The following is a 24965-nucleotide window of genomic DNA, read 5'->3' on the forward strand; positions in this document are numbered from 1 at the left end:
CTGCTTGTCCCGTGATGGGCTGAGTCGGGCTGACGGGGTTGGGGGGGGAGTGGTGGGGGGTGATGGCCACTTGGAGAACCAGGCAATTTTGTGACCTGTCAGCGGCAATTAACATAAGCTTCACTCGAGTATTTAAGCCTTGGAAAAGTAGGGAGTCTGCCGTGAACAGGTGGCAGGACAGCACTTGCTGCTTTTCTCCTGTGGTTGATCCTGAGATTTTGGGATGGGTGGTGGTGGTGGTGGTGTGTGGGGAGGTGGGGGTGATTCCTCTGCCATGATCCTGCCCGCTTCACAGCTCCTCTAGGCAGCTCCTTCTGTTTCCTTTCGAGATTCTGCTGATTTAGGCTGCCACTTTGGTCAAATAACCTCAAGCTGTCAGAGTGCCAGGGACTGCGGGCCTCTGTCTGTGTGTGTGTGTGTGTGTGTGTGCGTGCGCTCCTACATTCCATCCTCGGCTGCTCTAGCCAGAGCAATTGAGCGGCCTGAGTGGACAGTACTGCACTCCATTAGTGTGGCAGCAGGCAGCGAGAGGGCAGCAAGGAGGGAGAAGGAAGGACAGACAGACACGGCCAGCGGCCGTCAAGTGACCGACCACCAAAAGTGAAAGACGCCTCTCAGCCCGGGCATCATGGGAGCAGCTCACGGAAAGAAGGTAGGCGACTGGATTTCTGACTTCTTTTTTTTTTTTTTCCTCTTCTGGCTGAGCTGGTGACGGCTTTCACTTAACTCTTGTGGCAACCCAGAAGCCACTTGGCTTTGGCAAGGTGGGTTTTTGCCTCTGGTGGGCCTTGCTGGGTAAATGGTGATAGTGAAAGAGCAGGCAACTTGTAAGTCTGAAAGTAAAACCTTCCTGATTTTGTGGAAGATACTTGAATGTCGACTTTGTTCAGAAATGCGACAATGTGGCTTTTGTAGAACTGTCAGTCTGAGTGTGGTGCCCACGTGGAGTGGCACTGTCACCCCTACTTGTGATTTATATGTTTTAATTCTCCACCAATAAATTCAGTCATGTGAATTAGTAAGTACGCCTCATGGAAATGGTGAACTTCAACAATATGTTTGAAGAGGCAAATGTTAGACCTTCATGGATGCAGTGCCGACAGATCTTGACCAATGGCATGGCGTGTTCATCCTCATCCTCACCCTCATCATCAGCTTTTTCTTATGATGTGTATTGTTTAGAAATGTGACAATGTGGCTTTCGTAGAGATGTCAGTTTAAGCATGGTGTCCACATGGGGTGGCACTTCTACTTGTGATTTATGTGTTCTGATTCTATAGCAATTAATAGAGCCATGTGAAAAAGTAAGTGCACCCCAAAGAAATAGTCGACTTTTTCAACATATTTGAGTAATAGTAGATCTTCATGTCAAAATGTTGTTTACATTTGTGACCATATGGCGTTTGTAACGATGTCAGTTTGAGTGTGGTGCCCATGTGGAATGGCACTGCCACCCGTACTTGCAGTTTATGTGTTCTAACGCCGTATTGATTCTCATAATCCATCTTTTCTTATAATGTATGTTGTTTAGAAATGTGATCATATGGCTTTTGTAGAGATGTCAGTTTATGTGTGATGTCCACGTGGGGGTGGCACTGCTACCCCTACTTATGATTCATACACACATACATACAGCGCCCCTAAAACGTTATTCACCCTCTTGGGAGTTTTTACATTTTACTGTTGCACAACATTGTATCCCGGTGGGTTTCATTTTGCTTTTTTGATGCTGATCAACAGAAAAAGACTCGTTAACATCAAGCTGGAAACGGATCTCGGCCCCAGTGGTCGAGCTTCATTACAAACAGAAAACACAAAAGAACTGATCCCGTAAGTATTCACCCTCTTCAAGTCAGTATTAACTGGAGAACAGGACCCTGCCTTGCACCACCCTGGCATTCCAGTGAAAATGTTTCACATCGCACTAAGACAGGTAACAGAATCCTTGAGAAATATTTGCTGCCTCCTGTCATGATGTGTACCTTTCCACCGTAGTCTGAACGTCTCTTCGCCGGCGGTCCCTTTTTCAAACGTGTTCTTGTAAAGCCCATGCTTCTCAGAGTTTGTCGTTATTTTCGAGGTGCCCTTCTCATCTCCGGTCCAGTGTTATACTCTCCAGCTCCCTCCGTGTGCCTTTACCCCCCTCCACATGCGTCTGCCACTCGCACTTCCTCTTTCATTGTGTCACCAAAGCCAAACTGACCAATCAGGTTGCTCTGAGGGACTTGACACACACCCTGGTTGTTTTATTACATACTAGATAGTTATACTACATGCATCTGTGTGCCAAGCCCATTTGGCGTGGTAAAGGGTCAGATTCTTCACTTGAACTCCGTTCTCCTACACTGCTCACCTTAGCCTGCTGAATTTCAGGAATTCTTCTTCAATGGAGGAAGGCTGATAATGGTGACTTTTGAACTGGCTCAGGCTAGAGTATTAATGGACACGCTGCACTGAGCCACTCTTGAATTTGCATCCCTGCTCATCCCTCTTAGTAAAAGCAATGCCCCTATAGCTAAATAGATGAAGTCTTTAATCAGCCAACACGATCTTGGGGACAACCTGAGATGTTGGTCCAACCCAGGCACTCTCCCCTGCACTGTTCAAATTAATCTGCTGTGCTAAAAGCAAAGCAGGTCATTATTGAAGGCTTCCCCTACTGTAAATGGTCCAGACAGTGGAGTCACGCAGATACAAAGAGCTGCAGCTCCATCTGAGTCTTGATCTCGGGTCCCCAACAGTGCTCACCTCAACCTAGCAAGCTCCAGGGTTAGTGATCACTGATGGAGGCTGTCAACCGCAAATGCTTCAGACAGTGGCAACAGGCAACCGTTATGAGCTGTAGTAGTCTTGAACACGGATCTCTGCTGCTCTCCCATGACTTACTGTAACTGCAAAAAGCTTACTGACCCACCATTACGCGTCTACAAGCAGTTGGTGCCTTCTAAGCAGATTACAACTGCCATTTCCAGTATTTGCTGCTGTCCTTTTTTAAGGTGAATGGGTAAGAGACTGAGTGATGGTGTCATCAGGATGGAGGGGCAGGCGAGTGGCCTAGGCTTTCTGTGGAGTATGCAGCCAATCATAAAGCATGCACTTAACCAATGAGAAACCTGGCTGCTGGGCTCCGCCTACCAAAAGCTCTATGAACATTCCCTGCTTCAGTCTTCATTCTCTGCTTACTGCTCTCCACCACACAGGGGTACAAGGTCCACCGCATCGGGTCATTTCATTGGAGGGGTCAATGGAGCACATCTGGAGATAGCAGAGCAGTTGAGAACCTATCTATCTATTATATAGTGCCTTTCACATCTATCTATCAATCAATCAATCATATGGTGTTTTTCACATATATCTCTCTCTATCTATCTAATCCTGCCAACTACACCAAATACTGAGCATCTGATATAAATTATCTATGTATTCCTACCAACTATTCTGCATTCTTTCCTATTTATCTATCTATCTATACACACTACCAGTCAACCAGATATTTTCCTGTTTTGATAGAATGTGATACTTTTTTCTTTTCTGTCGTTACTTTTAATATATCATTAATCTGATTTACCAGTACAGCCAAGCCATTACCGGTGTGGTTATCACTGCTTGAAATGACTTTTTTTTTTTTGATTTATTATCCACAGATGGCTGCAAAGCCCCATTTTTCAGTATCCATTCGTTCAGTTATCCTAATGGTCAACTCCCTTAGCTCATCATTAATTAGTGACCTTTAAATGCTAATTGGTTATTAGAGAAACCTTTATCATTGTGTTAGAGTCACGGACACCTCTAATTTGGGTTACCGGGTCCTGGCATTCCTAAAGTTCAGATCGGGGCTCAGACATGGCTAAAAATGCAACATCCTTTTGAAGAAAAAAATCTGTTTTATCAATATTACAAAGTACAATTCAGACAGAAAGTTTACTTAGCCTTTCAAGTCATTAAGGTATTACACATGAAATTTTAAATATCTACCTTTAACAGTCTTCAATATGTTAAAAAATTGTGGCATTTACATAAATTCACATAAAAAATGTAATAAACTAATTTTACAAAGTAATATAGAAAATAACATTTCTTTTAAAGGAGAAGATTGAAAGTCTTGTCAGTCATAAATACTCTGCTGTCTTCACACAGCCGAGTGACCAAGATAATTGGAGAAATTGGCTACGGGCTATTAATATGCGAGACGCAGACTGGAGGGCTCCTCTTGTCTGGAATTTTCATGCCCACTGAAAGAGAAAGAAGAGAAGGTTAGAGACACAGCATCTGTGCTGCATGGACTTCTTCATCTGCTCCCTTTGCAACCCCTCATTAACTGTACCTTTATATCCTAATTTATGTGTTGCAATTAGGTATGCCTTAGTACTGAGAAGTGTGTTTAGTATAGATAGATAGAATTTGGAATAGTTGGTATGACTGCATATACACTCACCTAAAGGATTATTAGGAACACCTGTTCAATTTCTCATTAATGCAATTATCTAATCAACCAATCACATGGCAGTTGCTTCAATGCATTTAGGGGTGTGGTCCTGGTCAAGACAATCTCCTGAACTCCAAAATGAATGTCAGAATGGGACAGAAAGGGGATTTAAGCAATTTTGAGCGTGGCATGGTTGTTGGTGCCAGACGGGCCGGTCTGAGTATTTCACAATCTGCTCCGTTACTGGGATTTTCACGCACAACCATTTCTAGGGTTTACAAAGAATGGAGTGAAAAGGGAAAAACATATAGTATGCGGCAGTCCTGTGGGCGAAAATGCCTTGTTGATGCTAGAGGTCAGAGGAGAATGAATGGGCCGACTGATTCAAGCTGATAGAAGAGCAACTTTGACTGAAATAACCAACCGAGGTATGCAGCAAAGCATTTGTGAAGCCACAACACGCACAACCTTGAGGCGGATGGGCTACAACAGCAGAAGACCCCACCGGGTACCACTCATCTCCACTACAAATAGGAAAAAGAGGCTACAATTTGCACGAGCTCACCAAAATTGGACAGTTGAAGACTGGAAAGATGTTGCCTGGTCTGATGAGTCTCGGTTTCTGTTGAGACATTCAAATGGTAGAGTCAGAATTTGGCGTAAACAGAATGAGAACATGGATCCATCATGCCTTGTTACCATTGTGCAGGCTGGTGGTGGTGGTGTAATGGTGTGGGGGATGTTTTCTTGGCACACTTTAGGCCCCTTAGTGCCAATTGGGCATCGTTTAAATGCCACGGGCTACCTGAGCATTGTTTCTGACCATGTCCATCCCTTCATGACCACCATGTACCCATCCTCTGATGGCTACTTCCAGCAGGATAATGCACCATGTCACAAAGCTTGAATCATTTCAAATTGGTTTCTTGAACATGACAATGAGTTCACTGTACTAAAATGGCCCCCACAGTCACCAGATCTCAACCCAATAGAGCATCTTTGGGATGTGGTGGAACGGGAGCTTCGTGCCCTGGATGTGCATCCCACAAATCTCCATCAACTGCAAGGTGCTATCCTATCAATATGGGCCAACATTTCTAAAGAATGCTTTCAGCACCTCGTTGAATCAATGCCATGTAGAATTAAGGCAGTTCTGAAGGCGAAAGGGGGTCAAACACCGGATTAGTATGGTGGTCCTAATAATCCTTTAGGTGAGTGTATACTTTATATGAGAGACACAGTATTTAGTGCAGTTGGCAGGATTAGATAGATAGAAATGAAAGGCACCATATATAATAGATGGATGGCAAACTTGGATGTTTCATGGTGTGATTTCACTTGGCGTAGTCAGCAGGATTTGTGCTGTGCATAGGTGGAGCGTAGTGGTGGTTTTGCCACCACATAGTTAAATAGATCTTGCCACTTTCTCTGACAATTTCCAAATCATTTAACTGTTTTATTTCACATTTTATTGAGAAGCTCAGAGCACGGTGCTCATATATTTCATTCTCTTTTGGTTGCTCCTACTTAGGGATCACCAGTCTCCATCTATTCATGCCTTTCACATCCTATTCTGGCACACGGACTGCCTTCATGTGCTAAGACAGGAAAAAAAACCCTTAAAATGTCATTCAGCTGAAAATTATGTGTCAAAGTTACTTAAATGAACTACAAATCCCAGCAGCCCAAGTTGTACTTCGTCATTGGTCAGCTGCGTTTGTTGCTGGGGGGAAATGGTGCATTGCACAGACTTTAAAATTGCACCAGAAGAAGTATGGAAATATGGTTGATCGTCCATCTTTTGCGTTTCCATGCTTCATCCCACCTCTGGATTCCAAATCACCCTTTGGGATTACAGTTTCTTTCTTCATTTATGTGCTTGTGATGTACCTTCTAATTCATGCGATTTCACCTGGGTGGTTAAATGTCTTCCTTTCAGGGGTGCTCTTATCTCCTACAGATCTTAATAATAAGTATATTTTACTTATATAGCACCTTTCCCATGCTCAAATACCTTGTCTTTTGTGTTTAGTTCGATGTTCGTTACCGTATATACTCATATATAAGTCTGGTCTTGAAAGCCGAAAAATCGTTCATAAAAATCAGACCCCTTATACACCCATTCAAAAATACGTCACTTTTTGTTTTTCTTTTTTTCTTCTTGCCTCCTCCAATCTCACATCAGTTTCTCAGACACATTAAATTTTGTTGCAGCAGCGCAGTTACCAATTTCTTTGGCTATTTCAACGACTTTTAATTTAAAACCAGCTTCATATTTTCTTCTGATCGAACGCTTCATCGCAGATAAGGGATGCTCTTACGATAAAAGTGTATGAGGGCGTGAGATACAAAAAACACAAATCAGTGCAAATGTCGCTTCGCAATAGTTCGGGTATCACCGTGTGGTCACGTAAGGCACAATGCATAGAAAAATAAAAGGCCGTGTGCTCCGCGGTGACTCTCTGAGGTGGGTGTCAGCAGATCATAATCTCTTGGACCAGTCACGGGAGTTTTCCCGCATTCCACTTATATGACCGACATTATAAAATACCGGCAATTATACGATAAAATCAAGTCCTGACTTATCCGTGAGTATAAACTGTAATTGTTTATTGCTGTGAGGGCTATTTGTAGGGTTTATGTGAATGTGTTAGTCATTTTACAATTGCTTTGGTTCCTATTCCCTCATTTTGACTTTTTCTGCGTCTCTATCTGAAAGTATGTGCAAGTTGGGTCAAGACTTGGTGCATACCTTCCATCCCTGAATAAAATAAACAAATCACCGTTTAACAATTATGAGAATCTGAGCGTTTTTGTGATGTCTACAATTAACACAGGGCAGAGTATCATGTATTCCTCCATGTTTGATGATCCTTTGTTCATTTAAGGCTTGCAAGGACTCCTGGTTGTGTCAAGCAGCATTGGGAATAAGGCAGGAGCCCACCAGAGCTGGCATGGCACACACACACACATTTAGAGTTGCCAGTTAATGTTACATACACACCTGGGATTAAACCAGGAGCACCTTAGGAAAGGCCCCATGTTGTTACATTTCAGCCAGATCTCCAAATCCTCATTTTATGTCACCTTTGTTCATTTTGAATTCTTTTGTATGTATTAATTTTCATTATATTTCTCTACTATTGATTGTGTTAATGTTTTAGCGCCTTGGTGGTTTTCCGTGTATTTTGTGGGTCACCCCCAAGAGGTGGTGCCACCGGCCAATCATCTCCAGGAGCTGCTGTCTGTCTGTAAATGACCAGAGGGTCTCCTACAGTTCTCGGTGGTTCATTTTGAATGTTGCCGAGTTTGGGTGCCTTTTGTAAAATTTTGGATTCTTTTTTGATCTTCTTCCATGTGTTTTGGTCTTCCTGCTGGGCTCGTTTTTGGGACTTGTGTCACAGGCAATCCCATTTTGCCTTTTTTGTTTTGCTACATGGGGCTTTCTTTTATGCCTCTGGTCAGTCTGAGACAATAAATCGACTTATTCTATAAAGATTCTAGGTAGCCCTTTTTGTATCTTACTGATGTTTCAATATATCATCTGGGTCCTTCTTCAACATTGTCAAGGTCTCTGCATCAACTCCATGTCTTGGTAGTTTTGTTTCAGATTCCCACAACTTTTTGAATAAAGAAGTGCATCCTGGCTTCAGTCCTAAAGACACTTCCCCTTAATGTCAACTAATGCCCTCACATACGGGATTCACCATTAAGGTTACACAATTCTACTTTATCAATGCCTTTTAGCATTTTGAAGCTTTGAAGCACACTAGTGAGGCCACATCTGGAGTCCCGTGTGCAGTTCTGGTCACCACACTACAAAAAAGACAGGCAGCACTTGAGGCCATGGAGAGAACAAGCAAGTGCATCTCAGAGCTTGAGGACTTAAGACTCAGGGAGTTAAACCTGTTTAGTCTGAGCAGAGGAGACTGCGTGGGTACCTCATCCATGTCTTCAGAATCCTCAAAGGCATCGATAAAGTAGATCCAGCAACATTCTTTCGTTTTAACGATGAATCCCATAAGCAAGGACAGCAGAGATTGAGGAGACTCAAGCCATGAAGCACTTCTTTAATCAAAGAGTTGTAGGAATCTGAAACAAACTACTGAGACATTTAGTTGAAGCAGAAACCTTGAGAACCTTTAAGGAGGATCTGGATGGGATAGGGAGACGTATGGTATGTTCTATCACAACCACTGTTGATTATAAATCGAGGGACGTTATGCTAAGATCGTTTAAAGCACTAGTGAGGCCACATCTGGAGTCCTGTGTGCAGTTCTGGTCGCCGCACTACAAGAAAGACAGAGCAGCACTTGAGGCCATGGAGAGGAGAACAAGCAAGTGCATCTCAGAGCTTGAGGACCTAAGACTCAGAGAGTTAAACCTGTTTAGTCTGAGCAGAGGAACCTGCGTGGGGACCTCCTCCAGGTCATCGATCAAGTAGATCCAGCAACATTCTTTCAGCTTAACATTGAATCCCATAATCAAGGACAGTAGACATTAAGGGGAAAGCATTTAGGACTCAAGCCAGGAAACACTTCTTTAAACAAAGAGTTGTGGAGACATGGAGTTGAAGCAGAAACCTTGAGAACCTTTAAGGAGGATCTGGATGGGATATGGAGACATACAGTAGGTTATATCACAAAAACTGTTGATTATAAATCGAGGGACGTTATGCTAAGATCATTTAAAGCACTAGTGAGACCACATCTGGAGTCCCGTGTGCAGTTCTGGTCACCGCACTACAAGAAAGACAGAGCAGCACTTGAGGCCGTGGAGAGGAGAACAAGCAAGTGTGTCTCAAAGCTTGAGGACGTGGCCTACTGTGAGAGACTCAGAGAATTAAACTGGACACTGGGTGGGGACTTTGGAGCTGAGACACCCCTTGGACAGACTTTGACACACCTGCAAAGTCGGCAACTTCCTGTATACAATGCCTTAGGCACGGCTGAACGCAGTAACTCCTTTTTGCCAATCATTTATGTCCGCGTTTCTCAACCTTTACGTATTTGCGACCCGAGTTTTGAAAACAGTTTTAATCGCGCCCCCCCTAAGGTTTTTTTGAAAGGGGCCCACTAAAATCAATTTGTTCTTTTTTTATTAATGATATATCATAGATGCATATTTTATTATACTTACTTAACTTTTATTGACATTTATCTAACTCTATATTTATTGTTCTAGTATCAGAATTTAGTTTAAGTTAATTTGTTTTGGTTTCAATTACGTATTTTTCATATTTTTGATTCTTGTTTTTTTTTTTCCCCACATCTACGCGCCCAACACAGTTTTGATTTATGTCTGTCATGCTGTCCATTTTTTTCACTGAGAGAACTAAACACACGTGACACACCATTATGTCACTCTGCGAACCCCTGTAGCATTTGGCACACCTATTTGTTGGATGATATTCATACTGGGGTGCCCTCTATGGGTGTCTGACGTACAGTATGCATCCCCTCTTACACGGCCGGTGACTAATTTCTTTGTCTTATGAATAGTCCGAACACAACATCCCTCGATTTACACTCAACAGTATTTACAATTTTACCTAACGCTTTTGTTGCCTTTGTAATTATTTCCTCGTGTTGCTTAGACAATGGGAATATTTTAAACCCCTGACTCCATTTCAGAGGTTGGCTCCTCGAGGGCAGTGTCTCCCATCTTACATGTATATAATTGACATTGCCTTTTGCCCATGTGTAGCACCTTTGCACTTCTCTGTGTTAAACTTCATTTTCCAAGTGTTTCGCCCGGTTCTGAATCTTGTCCAGATCTTTCTGAATTGTTTTCGCTGCCTACTCCTCTTCCTCCTCAATATCTGCCATTCCTTCTTTTGTAGTATTATCAATGGTAATGGTGGCCCTGCCTCCCGGGTGTTCACACACAAAACTCAAAGAATATCAGAGGCCAACTTCTTCTTCTTCTTCTTCTTTCATCTTCTTCCATATCTTTCTGTCCGTGTCATCTTGTTCTGTCACACCCATCACCTGCATGTCCTCTCTCACCACATCCATAAACCTTCTCTTAGGCCTTCCTCTTCTCCTCTTACCTGCCAGCTCTATCCTTAGCCCCCTTCTCCCAGTATACCCTTCATCTTTCCTCTGCACATGTCCAGACCAACGCCATCTCGCCTCTCTGACTTTGTCTCCCAAACATCCAACCTGAGCTGATCCTCTAATGTCCTAATTTCTAATCCTGTCCATCCTCGTCACACCCAATGAAAATCTTAGCATCTTTAACTCTGCCACCTCCAGCTCTGTCTCCTGTGCCACCGTCTCCAGTTCATACAACACAGCTGGTCTCCCTACCATCCTGTAGACCTTCCCTTCCACTCTTTCTGATATCCGTCTGTCACTCCTGACACTCTTCTCCCCCCGTTCCACCCTCCCTGCACTCTCTTCTTCACTTCTCTTCCACAATCCCCATTACTCTGTACTGTTGATCCCAAGTATTTAAACTCATCCACCTTCGCCAACTCAACTCCCGTCATCCTCACCATTCCACTGACCTCCCTCTCATTCACACACATGTATTCTGTCGTGGTGCTCCTACTGACCTTCATTCCTCTTCTCTCATATCTCCACCTCTCCAGGGTCTCCTCGACCTGCTCCCTACTCTTGTTACAGATCACAATGTCATCAGCAAACATCACAGTCCACGGAGTCTCCTGTCTGATCTCGTCTGTCAGCCTGTCCATCACCACTGCAAATAAGAAAGGACTTGGAGCCGATCCCTGATGTAATCCCACCTCCGTCACTCCTACCGCAGACCTCACCACTGCCACACTTCCCTCGTAAATATCCTGTACAGCTCTCACATACTTCTCTGTCATTCCCAACTTCCTCATATAATACCACAACTACTCTCAAGGCACCCTGTCATTTGCTTTCTCCAGGTCCACAAAGACGCAATGCAACTCCTTCTGACCTTCTCTGTACTTCTCCATCAACACCCTCAGAGCAAACATCGCATCTGTGGTGCTCTTTCTTGGCATATATCAGAGACTAACATTACCCACGTAAACAAAATCTCTAATTCTATATATAATATATCTATACTAATAAAAGGCAAAGCCCTCACTGACTGACTGACTCACTCATCACTGATTCTCCAACTTCCCGTGTAGGTAGAAGGCTGAGATTTGGCAGGCTCATTCCTTACAGCTTACTTATAAAAGTTAGGCAGGTTTCATTTCGAAATTCTACACATAACGGTCAACAACATCCGCCATGTTGAACTTTCTTATTTACGGCCCCATCTTTAGAAAATTTGGTAGGTGGCTTCCCTGCGCTAACCGAAACCGATGTACGTACTTATTTCGATGGTATGACGCCACTGTCGGCCGCCATAATGAACTTTCCAACGTCATTAATTCTCCAACTTCCCGTGTAGGTAGAAGGCTGAAATTTGGTAGGCTCATTCCTTACAGCTTACTTACAAAAGTTAAGCAGGTTTCATTTCGAAATTCTACACATCATCATCTTCACAAAATTTGGTAGGCGGCTTCCCTGCGCTAACCGAAACCGATGTACGTACTTATTTCGATGGTATGACGCCACTGTCAGCCGCCATATTGAACTTTCCAACGGCCTTTGTTACTTATGGGCCCATCTTCAAAACATTTGATACGCGGGTTCCCAACGCTAACTGAATCCTACTTACGTACATATATACGTCCATAGCCTGCAGCTCGGTCACCGTGTGAGGCGGCGTTGGGTCCCCCAGTTGGCTGCCTGCTGTCCGTCACTCCGGTCTCCACATTCCCTTCCTTGCTTCGCCACGGTATTCACGTCTCCCTGCTGATAACTGCAGCCTTTTTATTAAATCCACGGCTTCTCCCGTGTTTTATTGTTCATTTATTACGATTATAGTTAATGTGTAGGTATTTTAGACTTAGTTTAGGGACGAACTGACAACGTGGTATACAAAGAGATCCTTAACAAATAATTATTAGTATATTTTCCCTCAGTTTAAAAAAGGTTTACTTTTCTTCTTAATAAAAATTTGAAGGCAGTACTTCCCCACTGCAAAGCGCGGGTATTTTGCTAGTATATATATATATATATATATATAATATAAAATCCAACGTCTGTCTGTCTGCATTTCATGAGAAAACTACTTAACAGATTTAGATCGTGGTTTTGTCTAGAGTTTGCTAGAACATTCCGGTTGATTCTCTGATTGCACTAAGAATCATAGTTTGCTTGCAGCAGTGATATACTCGCGGTAATCAGAGATAGAGGCTGTGGGCCGAGGGGAGGGGGAAGCGTGACGTCAGGAGTGGGGAGCCAGGCAGGACCCTCCTCAGTCACGTGCCAGCCTCTGTTCGAGTCGGTCTACCTCTGCATTTTGGAGTGTACCTTGCCTCTAATTAGCTAGAGATACCTGTTTGTTTATTGCTTTATAAAGTCTGTCCTGTTTCACTACCATGCGGGCAGAGCTGTGGGGGACAGCTAGTAATATATACGTTACAGCCAAAATCCAAAATCGGCTAAAGTGGGAGGTGTCCGGCCAAATCAGGAAATAGCCAAGGTCGCTGTAAATTGACCAGCCAATGTCCGATCTTTTCCTCGATTTCGGGATTTGGCCAGCCAGTTTGTGAAATGGCACGGGGCGGAAGAGTCGGAAGAAAAAAGGCATGAGGAGCGATTTGCTGCGCATTAGTAGTGCGATTGCATCGAGTGTAGCCTCGGCTCTTGTTCAGACAGCGGACGCCACTTGGTTGTTTCACAATAATTAAGATTAGGTATATAAGTAGGTTTCACATTTCTGTTATCATTTTAGCCCTAAAATAGTGACTTAACATCAAGGACTTATTTCATTGACCTTAAGGTGAGTGTTTGGGCGAGGGGGAGGCCGTCTCAAGTGGCGTCCGCTTTCTGAACAAGACCTTGAGCCATTTCTCGTGCTGAATGGAAAACTCACTTCGGAATCAGCATCTGAAAGTTTAAGTATCTTTGCACCTTGAGCGGACAGTCTTACATCAGTGCATCAGATATTGGCCAGCAAGTTCTCACCACTTTGTGAAATGGCCGGCCAAAGTAGCATATACACTGGTCATTTCTAGTAATTCGGACTTTGGCCACACCTCTCGGCCAAAATGCAAAATGGCCGTCCAATTCAGGAACTGGCTGAACTTCTGGTCACAGATGACCGGGGACACTGCCTGGCCGGGATGCCTGGATAGTCCCCGAGCTGGACAATACTTTTCCTCGGCCACTAGAGGGCAGCCGCCCGGGGCTATTTGGGGGCCGCTGGGACACTCTTTATGAGAGGACGTGGCCACCGCCAGGGGGCGCCCAGACAGTGAGAGAAGCTTGGATGACAGCACTTCCGCCACACCAGGAAGTGCTGTTGGAAGTGATTCCAAGGTCACCCGGAGGGCTTCCAGGTGCTTTCCTGACACTTCCGCCACACCAGGAGGTGACGTCAAGGGGAGCACCTGGGGCTCATCTGTGTCATGATAAAAGGGGCCGCCTCCTTCCAGTAGATGAGCCAGAGTTGGGAGGAAGGAGACGAAGCTTGTGAGGAGGAGGAAGAAGGTCGAGAGAGAGAGAGAGAAAGAAAGAAGAAGAAGAAAGGAAAGAGAGTTGGTGAGAGAAGGCATTGTGGTGCATTGGAAAAATAAAATAAAGGAGTGTGCTTTGGACATCCTGGTGTCAGTCTGTCTGTGTTTGGGGGTACGTTCTCCACAATATATATCTCAAAAATCCAAGATCGATCTGTCTATATGTCTGCTTTTCACGAGAGAACTACTTGACGGATTTAGATCATTTTTTTGCTTGAACATTCCGGTTCATTTTGCGACTTCTCTTGTCGTGCTAAGTATCAGAGTTTGTTTGTGGCTCCGATCTATTTGCGTAAATCTGAGAGAGAGGCTGCAGGCCAAGGGTAGGGGGGTGGAGCCCTCCTCACTCATGCACCAGCCTCCATTCGGGGTGTTCTACGCCTCGCCACGTGTTGGAGTGCACCTTGCCTCTGCTTAGCTAGCGATACCCATTTGTTCAGCAGACATCATCATCTACAGATTGCTAAGGAGTAACGCTTGACGTTTTTGAGAGAGAGATCAGAGCTACGTGTGTTTTAGAGGGTAGCCGCTCATTGGCAGAGATATCACGGCCACCTGTTCTTCTGTCCATGCGGGTGACGCTCTCCCGTCAGAGCTGAACACGATCAGATACAGTGCCAGCGTTCGACGTAGGAGCGTACTCACCTTGCGCTTGGTCAGAATTACAGTTTTAAAAGTTTGTCCTTGTTTCACTACTCTGTGTGCAGAGCCGCAGGATACAGCGAGTAGTCGATTAATAAAACAAAACTGGCAAAGAACCTGTAATTATACAAATTCTTTTTCTGTAGCTACAGGTGAAGTCAGAGGTTTCCATCCACACTGTTCAAACTCGCTTTCTAAGCCCTTCGCAGATTTTATACTATCAAACTATAAATTCAGCTTATCGTTTAAGACGTCTGCTTTACGAGGTGCAAAAGTCATTTTTCCCAATATTGTTCCCAGACCTCCGAGGATTTCACTTTTTTCATTGACCATCTCACAATTCCAGTGGGTCACACGTTTCCATAAACTTTGTTCGTATTTGGTAGTGTTGCCTTTAAATTGTTTAACGTGGGCCAAACACTTTGTGTTGCTGTCCACAAACTTCTTACAATATGTTGCTCTCCTCTGGGACGGGTTTGTAGGCCTCCTTTTGCTCGCACTCACTTTTTCAGGCCTTAAATCGGACTGAGGTCAGGGTTTCATGATGGCCACTCCACTGCCTTGGCCTTGTTGTCCATTTTGCCACAACTTTGACTTGGGGTCCTTGTCCATTTGGAAGACCCATTGGTGACTGAGCTTCTGCTTCCGCGCTGAGTTCTCGACATGTTGCTGCAGTGCATCGCCATCGTTTTCCTAAATCATGATACCATCTATTTTGTGAAGTGCACCCGTCCCTCCTACAGCCACCACAACATGACGATCCTGTTCCCATGCTTGTTCTTTGCTTACAAGCCTCATCCATCCATTTTCCAACCCACTGAATCCGAACACAGGGTCACGGGGGTCTGTTGGAGCCAATCCCAGCCAACACAGGGCACAAGGCAGGAACCAATCCCAGCCAACCCACCACAGGACACACACACACACACACACACACATCAAGAACACACTAGGGCCAATTTAGAATCGCCATTCCACCTAACCTGCATGTCTTTGGACTGTGGGAGGAAACCCACGCAGACACGGGGAAAACATGCAGACTCCACACAGGGAGGACCCGGGAAGCGAACCCGGATCTCCTACCAGCTACCACTGCGCCACTGTGCCGCCCAGCCTCATCCTTTTTCCTCCAAACATAACGATGGTCATGATGGCCAAACAAATCGATCTTAGATTCGTCAGACCAAAGGACGTTTCTCCAGAAGGTCAGATCTTTGTCCCCATGTCCCACTACAGACTGATGGTAGCTTTGGAGCAGTGGCTTGTTCCTTGCAGAGCCTCCTTTCAGGTGATGTCGATGTCACACTCATTTTACTGTGAATATCGAGACTTGTCTACCCGTGTCCTCCAGTATCTTGACAGGGTCCTCTGATGTTGTTCCCAGATTGATTTGCACTTTTCTTAGCAAAGTCTGTTCTTCTCTAGGAGACACAATGCGACTCATCCCTGAGTGGTATGACAGCTGGGTGGTCCCATGGTGTTGTTTACATATTATGGTTTGTACAGATGAACGTGGAACCTTCAGGCGTTTGGAAATTGTTCCCAAGGATGAACCAAATTTGTGGAGGTCCACCATTTTTTGCTTAGGTCTTGACTGATTCCTTTTGATTTTCCCCATTATGTCAAGTAAAGAGGCCATGTGTTTGATGGTCGGCCTTAACATCCATCCACATGTTGACTCCAATGAGGCTAATTGGCCATCAGAGGCTAATCGTCTCACTGCCTGCCTAAATGACTGACATCATTTCTGGAATTTTCCAAGCAGTTTACAGGCCCAGTTAACAAAATGTATGGAGACGTGTGACCCACTGGAATTGTGAGATGGTCAATAAACATGAGCAAGTCACATGAGGTCCAATTGGGTCATAAATGTTGTACGTCAGGCAGCACGGTGGCACAGTGGGTAGTGCTGCCGCCTTGCAGTTAGGAGACCCGGGTTTGATTCCCGGGTCCTCCCTTTATGGAGTTTGCATGTTCTCCCCGTGTCTGCGTGGGTTTCTTCCAGGTGTTCCAGTTTCCTCCCACAGGCCAAAGACATGCAGGTTAGGCACATTGGCGATTCTAAATTGTCCCTAGTATTTGTTTGGTGTGTGTGTGTCTGTGCCCTGTGGTGGGCTGGTGCCATGCCCTTGGTTTGTTTCCTGCCTTGTGCTGGCTGGGATTGGCTGCAGCAGACCCCCGTGACCCTGTAGTTAGGATATAGTGGATTGGATAATGGATGGATGGATGTTGTAAGTAAAAATAAGTAAACGTTAAAAAGTGAGGTACTTGGAGGTCTGTGAATATCATTGGCACAAATTAAATGTCAGTCAGTCATTTTCCAACCCGCTATATCCTAACACAGGGTCACGGGGGTCTACTGGAGCCAAACCCATCCAGCACAGGGTGCAAGGCAGGAACAAATACCAGGGCAGGGCGCCAGCCCACCGCAGGGCGCACACACCAGGGACAATTTAGGATCACCAATGCAGCTAACCTGCATGTCTTTGGACTGTCTTAAACAAAATTCTGAATATATAATTTGTTAGTATAAACTCTGTGGTGGGTTTAGAAAGCGAGAAACAAGTGTATGGAAACTTCTTACTTTAAATTTATTCTCAATTTTATATGGGGTCAGTAGATTTGGGGGGGGTCAGACTTCTCCAGTAGAGTTCTGGATGTGATTCTTCGGTCCAGATGCCTTTCCTGACCCCTGTTCTCCCCATTTATCTAGGTTTGGGACCGGACAAATACAAATATTAACACAAACTAAAATACGGTATTTAGTAAATCACAAAAGACATGAAGACATAACGCCAGGGAGCATCCCTGTCTTAAAGGTGACACCTTCAGCCCTTTCAGAAGTGTGACAGGCCTGCAGGGCATTAACAGGAGGGTTCAGTGTCCACAGAAACACAAGGGGTGGTCACTGCTGTCCGACCGGAGATCACAAAACCCAAAGCTTTGGAGCCGAGGCGCTGAGGACCCACAGACTCACAGGACCCACCCAAACCAACAGCCACACTTAATTTTCATTTCTCTTCAAGTCTCTCTGGGCCTTGCGGAGCTGTTAAAGTTTCAGGCTTGTCTGACAGACGGCCAGCCGCTGTTGTCACCAGCAAGTTCAGTCGAAATCCTAACACGCTTCATAGTGCGGCCCTTTAAATGCAGACAGGAAGAATGGATGCCTGATAAAGTTTAGCATCACATGAGCGTGTCGCTATGGCAACCAAAACTGAAATGTCATGTAGTCCTCCACGGCGTGGGCGGCTTGCAGTTGTTGGCAGGGGGGGCTTCAGTCTTCCGACAAGTTCATTTCATTTCAGAGGAAGCGGCCGATTGCCTTTGCAAGCTCCACGTTTTCCAGCTGGAAACTTGCAGTCAACTGTTTTGTTTCTGCCCGAATCAGCTCAGCAGGCAGCTTTCGATCAGCCGGGGAGATCAGAAGCCGCATTGTGCCCGGCCCAGAGAGAGAAGAAAGAGTTTCAAATGGAGTGGAAACACTGTGCGGTGGGGCATTGACAGCTTAGGGTCAATGACTTCATCGCATTTAGAAACAGTTCCCGTTTAAGTGATCCTGCTTTTACTTTTGTCTTGCATGGAATGCACGGAAACTCACTTTCTCGAGTGAAAATCAAAGTAGAAGACATGAAGGGAGAGTAATAATCCATCTCTCCATTACCTAACCCGCTATATCTTAACTACAGGGCCACGGGGGTCTGCTGGAGCCAATCCCAGCCAACACAGGGTGCAAGGCAGGAAACAAACCCCGGGCAGGGCGCCAGCCCACCGCAGGGCACACACACATGCACCCACACACCAAGCACACACTAGGGCCAATTTAGAATCGCCAATGCACCTAACCTGCATGTCTTTGGGCTGTGGGAGGAAACCCACACAGACACGGGGAGAACATGCAAACTCCATGCAGGGAGGACCCAGGAAGCGAATCCGGGTCTCCTAACTGAGAGGCAGAAGCGCTACCCACTGCACCACCGTGCCGCCATGAGAGTAATAATATGAAATATTAAAATACAACAGGTGAACAAAAGCCTGAGAGTGCTGATTAGGACTGGCAGACTCGAGATTCCATTTTAGTGTGTCTGCCAGTTTGATTTTGTGGTAGTTAAGATGGTTTTATAGGAAGTATTAGTGGTGCTGCCCGTCGAAACCGATTTGAAATCTCAGCAGTTGACCCGGACCCTCAGCATTAACGTTTGCAGTGCACCATCTATTGGAATGTAGTTTGTAATGCATGTAGTAATATAAATGCTTAGCATTTGTCATTCCAACAGGTGGCACATGACGAATATTTGTAACAATAAAAGAAAATAAAACCTTGAATTAGCATGTTGGATTCGTGTTCACAACACGCTGGATCTGCTCTATTCGTATCTGGATAAATGCCTTGCATTTGCCATTCCAACAACAACATTTATTTCTATAGCACATTTTCATACAAACAGTAGCTCAAAGTGCTTTACATAATGAAGAATAGAAAAATAAGAGACACAGTAAGAAAATAAAATTCCAACAGGTGATGCATCAAAAATATTTGTTGCAATTAAACAAAATAAAAACTTTAATTAGCGTTTTGGATTTGTAGACACAACGCACTGAACCTGCTCGATTTGAACATGCTCTATTGTCATTCCAACAGGTGGCGCATCTAACATTTGTTGCCTTAAAACAAAATAAAAACTTTAAGTAACATATAGGATTTGTGGACACAACATGCTGGACCAGCTCTGTTCAAATCCCTACAAATGCATGGCATTTGTTATTCCAACAGGTGGCGCATCACAAATATTTGTTGCATTAAAACAAAATAAAAACTTTACTTTCGCATGTTGGATTCATGGACACAGCACACCGGAGCTGCCCTATTCAATTCTTGATAAGTGCATTGCATTTGTCATTTCAACAGGTGGCGCATCACAAATTTTTGTTGCATTAAAACAAAATAAAAACTTTAATTAGTAAGTTGGATTCATGGACACAACATGCTGAACCTGCTCTGTTCAAATCCCTACAAATATATTCCAACAGGTGGCGCATCACAAATATCTGTTGCATTAAAACAAAATAAAAACTTTAATTAGCATGATCTGCCAGATGAGGGATGTAGCATAATATTCATCACAATCCCACTTTGAAAACCAACAAGGGGAACAAGTTTGGGAAACTTTGTCTTAGATTTCAGGACCTACAAACCTTAAGATCTTTGACGAGTGGAGACCAATCACTCCGTGCAGAATTGTATACTTTTTAGTATTTTGTCACATCTACCAGGCATGGGACCCTCGATCTGTTTTTTTTTTTTCCTGTCATTTAACTCTTTCAAATCACCGAGACCCTAACCTGAAACCCCAAGGGGCTTCAACTGATTCATAAGGCCTTCTTTGAACCTTGCAGTCAATCCCCTGTCCTGCTAAGTCTGCACTTTCCCTCAGGAGGTCCGCATTCCTCTGAATTTGGGGGGGGGGACTCAACCGGGGGCACCTGCTCCTCTAAATCCTTCAGGAGAGAAGTTATGACACACACTCCGGAATTTCCAGCACTCATTAGAAGCAGCTGACTCCATCGCAGTGGTCAAACTGGCCTGTTTCCAACATGAATTAAATTGAAGTCCTAATTAAGTCATCCATCTTTACTGTTTTCGTCTGGTCAGAGCTGTGGGGAGCCGAACGTTTCCTGGCAGCAAGCCGGCCTGGAGGGCATGATGTTGCATTTGAACAGACACACAAATGAACCTGAAGGCTTCTTCCTTAGCTTGTGTGTGGACATCGAGTCTACTGCTTGATAATTTGCTAGTTCAATATGAAAGGAGTAGAACTGGAGCCCTGACCAGCTGGTGCCACTCCCAGTTGAGCCTAAGCAGTCATTCCCACTGAATGGACGCTCAATGGCTTATCCGGCTAGTCGAGTCTCCTTGGAGTAACGCAGAAATAACGTCAACAAGTCTGACCTGACGTGGCCAGGCTCTCGCTAATCCTGGACCAGCATTCAAGTGGTCCGGACAAGTGGCTACTGCCGTCTCCTCTGGGCCTTCACAGCTTATCACGTTCGGCTTTAGCTGTCCTGCCACCTGCTTATGCAGAACGGGGCCTCGGCGCCTTCAGTGGAAACACACAGTAACTGGACGGAGTGCCACTCCATCACAGATCAAAACTAACAGATAGCACTTGTGCAACATTTTCAAAAATCACATTTTATGTTAAACACGTAAGTTTAATGTCACTGTGCTCTGTACAAAAAATATTTTATAAATCCACTCACATGTACATTCCAGATTTAGCACACAGGGGATCATCATTTATAGCAGCAAACATTAGAAGACAAGACAGGGACAACTACGAAAATAGCCATTGTGCTATTTCTGTGGGCATGAAATTGAATCCTCTATTTGCCTTGTTTGGACTGGCATGATTCACCTAAGGGCCTTCACATGGAGAAAGAGTATAAAGCCTTGGGACATTGCCCGGCACACCTTAGGGCTCGTTTATACGTCACGCTCAGAACGCGTACGCGTCCTCATCATGGCTGCCACGCGTTCCCAGCGTTCATTTCACGCGTCCTCTGAGCAGGTCCTCAGAAATTGTGAATTTCCCCTTGGGATTAATAAAGTATCTATCTATCTATCTATCTAAATTTAGGCGACGCGTGCGCGAGTGGCAGTACCAGCAAAAAGTCGGGGGCGCAGTGTGCTAAAAGTCGGAACGTGACGTCAGAGTCTCTGTTTACTACCTACATGTGACAACAAGCATCTATGGAGATCCTTCGGGGATCGATGTAGGCACTTTGCTGTTTGATGAATGGTTCAAATACAGCGCTATACATTATGTAGCCGATGTGAAGTTGCAAAAAAAAAATAAAAAATACAGACGGCACAAAAGATGGTATGTGAGACTTTTAAAATGTATCGTGTCATTTATATATGTCTTTTTTATTTTTTAATTTTTTGCAACTTAACAACAGCAACATAAATGTATAGCATTATATTTGAGCCACTGAGAAAAAAATAAAGGACACGGTGAAAACGTGTATTTTGTGATTAAAGTGGAAATTTCGGCTTTAATCTCGAAATGTCCACTTTAACCTCGTAGTTTACTTTATCATTAAAGCAGACGGTCGTAAACGTCATCCCAGTTTTTAATCGCTACGAGCTTCTTGGACCTGACAGCAGGTAAAGTAAAACAATAAAAAATAGATGGCACAGAAGATGGTATGTGAGACTTTTAAAATGTATCGTGTCATTACGATCGGGAATATGCGACGCTTGAATATAAAAGCACCACGAATGCATCTGTATGTCGGCATTTTGCTTCAGCAGCGGAAAGTAGCAATAGATCGCCAAACAGAGCAAATTAAATGTATGATATTCCAACTCTCTGCACATTTAGAATCTTTAGATTTATACTTGATATCACTTTCATGATGAAATTCATTAAAATGTGTATGTTACATTTTACATATAATTTCGTTTAAATAATGAATACTGTTAATAAATACACACATGGGGGTGTCACGGTGACGGAGCAATAGCACTGCTGTCACGCAGGGAGTTACGTTGCTGGTATTCCACACTGTGCTCCGGTTTCCTTCCAAAGATATGCAGATTTGGGGATTTGGTGCCGCTAAAATGACGCGAGTGTATGTGTGTGCTTGTATTCACCTTGCGATGAGCTGAGGCCTCGTCCAGGGACTGTTTCTCACTCGTGCCCAATGCTTCCTGGAATGGACACACACATCCCTGGATTTATGGATTTAATCAATAAACATCCTCTTCAGAGATATTGCGGTAATTTGTTATCGGAATTTAATAGGTGTTCTAGGCAATTCACAACACAGAGAAACCGAACCTGTTCTCACCACGATAATAACTCGCACTGCCACCTGCTGGATTCCTCCAGATTTACGTAAAGAACGCGCGCAAGTATGAACACTACAACGCTTGCGTAGCAGGAGCGTCCGCTGCAGCATGCGTCACGTCACGTGAAGTATAACTCCGGCCTTAGGGCTCGTTTATACGTCACGCTCAGAACGCGTACGCGCCTGCATCATGGCTGCCACGCGTTCCCAGCATTCATTTGACGCGTCCTCTGAGCAGGTCCTCAGAAATTAACGTGACTTGTGCACGAGTTGCAGTACCAGCAAAAGGTCGGGGGCGCAGTGTGCTGAAAGTGGGAACGTGACGTCAGAGTCTACAGTACATGTGACAGAAAGCCTCTCTGCAGATCCCACCGGGATCGATGTGCTCGCTTCGATGTTGTGAAGCAAAATGCCGATGCACAGATGCATTCGTGGTGCTTTTATATGCAAGCGTCGCATGTTCCCCATCGTAGCGTAACGATACGTTTTAAAAGTCTCACACACCGTCTTCTGTGCCGTCTTTTTTTCTGATCCAGACAGCAGTGAATCGCCAGCAACAGATCGCCACACTGAGCACATTAAATGTCTGATATTCCAACTCTCTGCACATTTAGAATCCTTAGATTTATACTTGATATCGCTTTCATTAAAACATTAAAGTGTGTATATTACATTTTACAGATACATCGGTAATTTCGTTTAAATAATGAATACTGTTAATAATTACACCCATGGGGGTGACATGGTGGCGGAGCGGTAGGGCTGCTGTCTCGCAGGGAGTCACATCGCTGGTATTCCCTTGCCTGGAGTTCTCATGTTTTCCTGCTTGTATTCCACACTGCGCTTCGGTTTCCTTCCAAAGATATGCAGATTTGGGGATTTGGAGCTGCTAAAATGACACCAGTGTATGTGTGTGCTTGTATTCACTTTGCGATGAGCCGAGGCCTCGTCCAGGGATTGTTTCTCACTCGTGCCCAGTGCTTGTTGGAATGGACACACACATCCCTGGATATTATGGATTTAATCAATAAACCTCTTCAGAGATATTGCGGTAAGGTGTCTTTGGAATTTAATAGGTGTTCTAGGCAATTCATAACACAGAGAAACCGAACCTGTTCTCACCGTGATAATATCTCTCACTGCCACCTGCTGGATTCCTCCAGATTTATGTAAAGTCCGCGCGCAAGTATGAACACTACAACGCTTGTGTAGCAGGAGCGTCCGCTGCAGCACGCGTCACGTCACGTGAAGTATAACTCCAACCTTAGAAGCTGACGGACAGATGGAAGATAACGCCATCCGATCCTGAAAATCCTTCCAGCGCAGCAACGAAAATTGCAGACTCTCACGTGGGCTTGCCATTGGCTTCCTCGTCTATCATGCCGCATAAATCATCATTAAAGAAAGCAAAGTTATTTTCTCTCATGTGATTTCTTACCGCCATATCACTAAGGGAGGGATATGGCCTTTTTACATTATATCTATATAGTGTGGGTTACTTAAAACGCTGCGATTAAAAATAACTTATTCCAATGCCCCCTAGAGGAAAACAACACACACGTGTTCTGTCAACAATGTCCTGCAAGGAACTCATGTGACAACCTGAGCTGGCATGGGACATCACGTGGGGTGGCGTGAGACAACAAAAACAGCAACAGGCCAAACGTTTGTCTATAGCACATTTTCATACCAGTCATGTAAAGTGCTTTACCCGAGGTTAAAGACAAAATAGTGAGAAAAAAATAAATTAGAAATAAATACATGTATGCATGAATAATCCATCATTGGTTGCAGAATTTCTACTACGTCCGATCGTTTAACTCTTTCGATTCTAAGTTGCATTGCTTCTCTGTGATCATAAATATCAACCTGACCGAATTGTGGTTTCTTTGAAATTAAACTTGTCACAGCTTTAATTGTTACGGGACCACAGATTCTCAAAGCGTATGTTTCAGAATCGTGTAAATCTACGTTTTGGGCATTGATTGACGTGAACGTGAACAGATTATTGTAGATTCGGATATTTTGTCTGTAGTGTTTGTGGATTTCAGTTTCACCAAACAACAAAACTTCTAATTCTCGCGGATACGCCTCTTCATTGGGTAAAAACACGACTTGACCCTGAGAGCAACACGAATCAGACGATCTACAAGTCTCTGACTGAAACTTTAAAGCCGAACAATTTCTACATACTTCTGTCATATCACGTATGTCCGTATATTCAATCTGTTTTTGCTGTTCCGTTATTTCACCGAGTAATAATTTCCGTTTTGTTTGCACTAATGTGATCTTTACTATCATCTTTTTGAAAATTTTTGATTTTTCGTACTTCCATTATCTCTAAATTGCTCTGCATGTGTGTCATGCCAACGTTTTTGAATTCTTTACGACGTTCTACTTTGTCTTCTACTCTTTGTCTTTTATTTCCGGCCCGGCTGTGGTTAAATCTCTTGGCACAAAGTCTGGTCTCGCGGG

At 44.3% G+C, this 24965-nt stretch overlaps 1 protein-coding gene across 2 annotated transcripts in view; it reads left to right on the forward strand.

Moving 5' to 3' along the window:
• Nucleotides 1-476: 476 nt before the first annotated feature.
• Nucleotides 477-24965, forward strand: part of si:ch211-236d3.4 (actin-associated protein FAM107A) — an 87845-nt gene continuing 63356 nt past the window's right edge. The window contains exon 1 of one of the 2 annotated variants that reach the window (XM_039770909.1): nucleotides 477-652. In XM_039770909.1, the coding sequence (XP_039626843.1) occupies nucleotides 629-652 (24 nt within the window). In that variant the 5' untranslated portion in view covers nucleotides 477-628. Of the gene's footprint in view, nucleotides 653-1894; nucleotides 1934-24965 lie in introns of those variants that run through there. The other variant, XM_039770910.1, reaches the window with a different exon arrangement.

This window comes from Polypterus senegalus, chromosome 12 (genome assembly GCF_016835505.1).
Source record: "Polypterus senegalus isolate Bchr_013 chromosome 12, ASM1683550v1, whole genome shotgun sequence".
NCBI classification, from domain to species: domain Eukaryota; kingdom Metazoa; phylum Chordata; class Cladistia; order Polypteriformes; family Polypteridae; genus Polypterus; species Polypterus senegalus.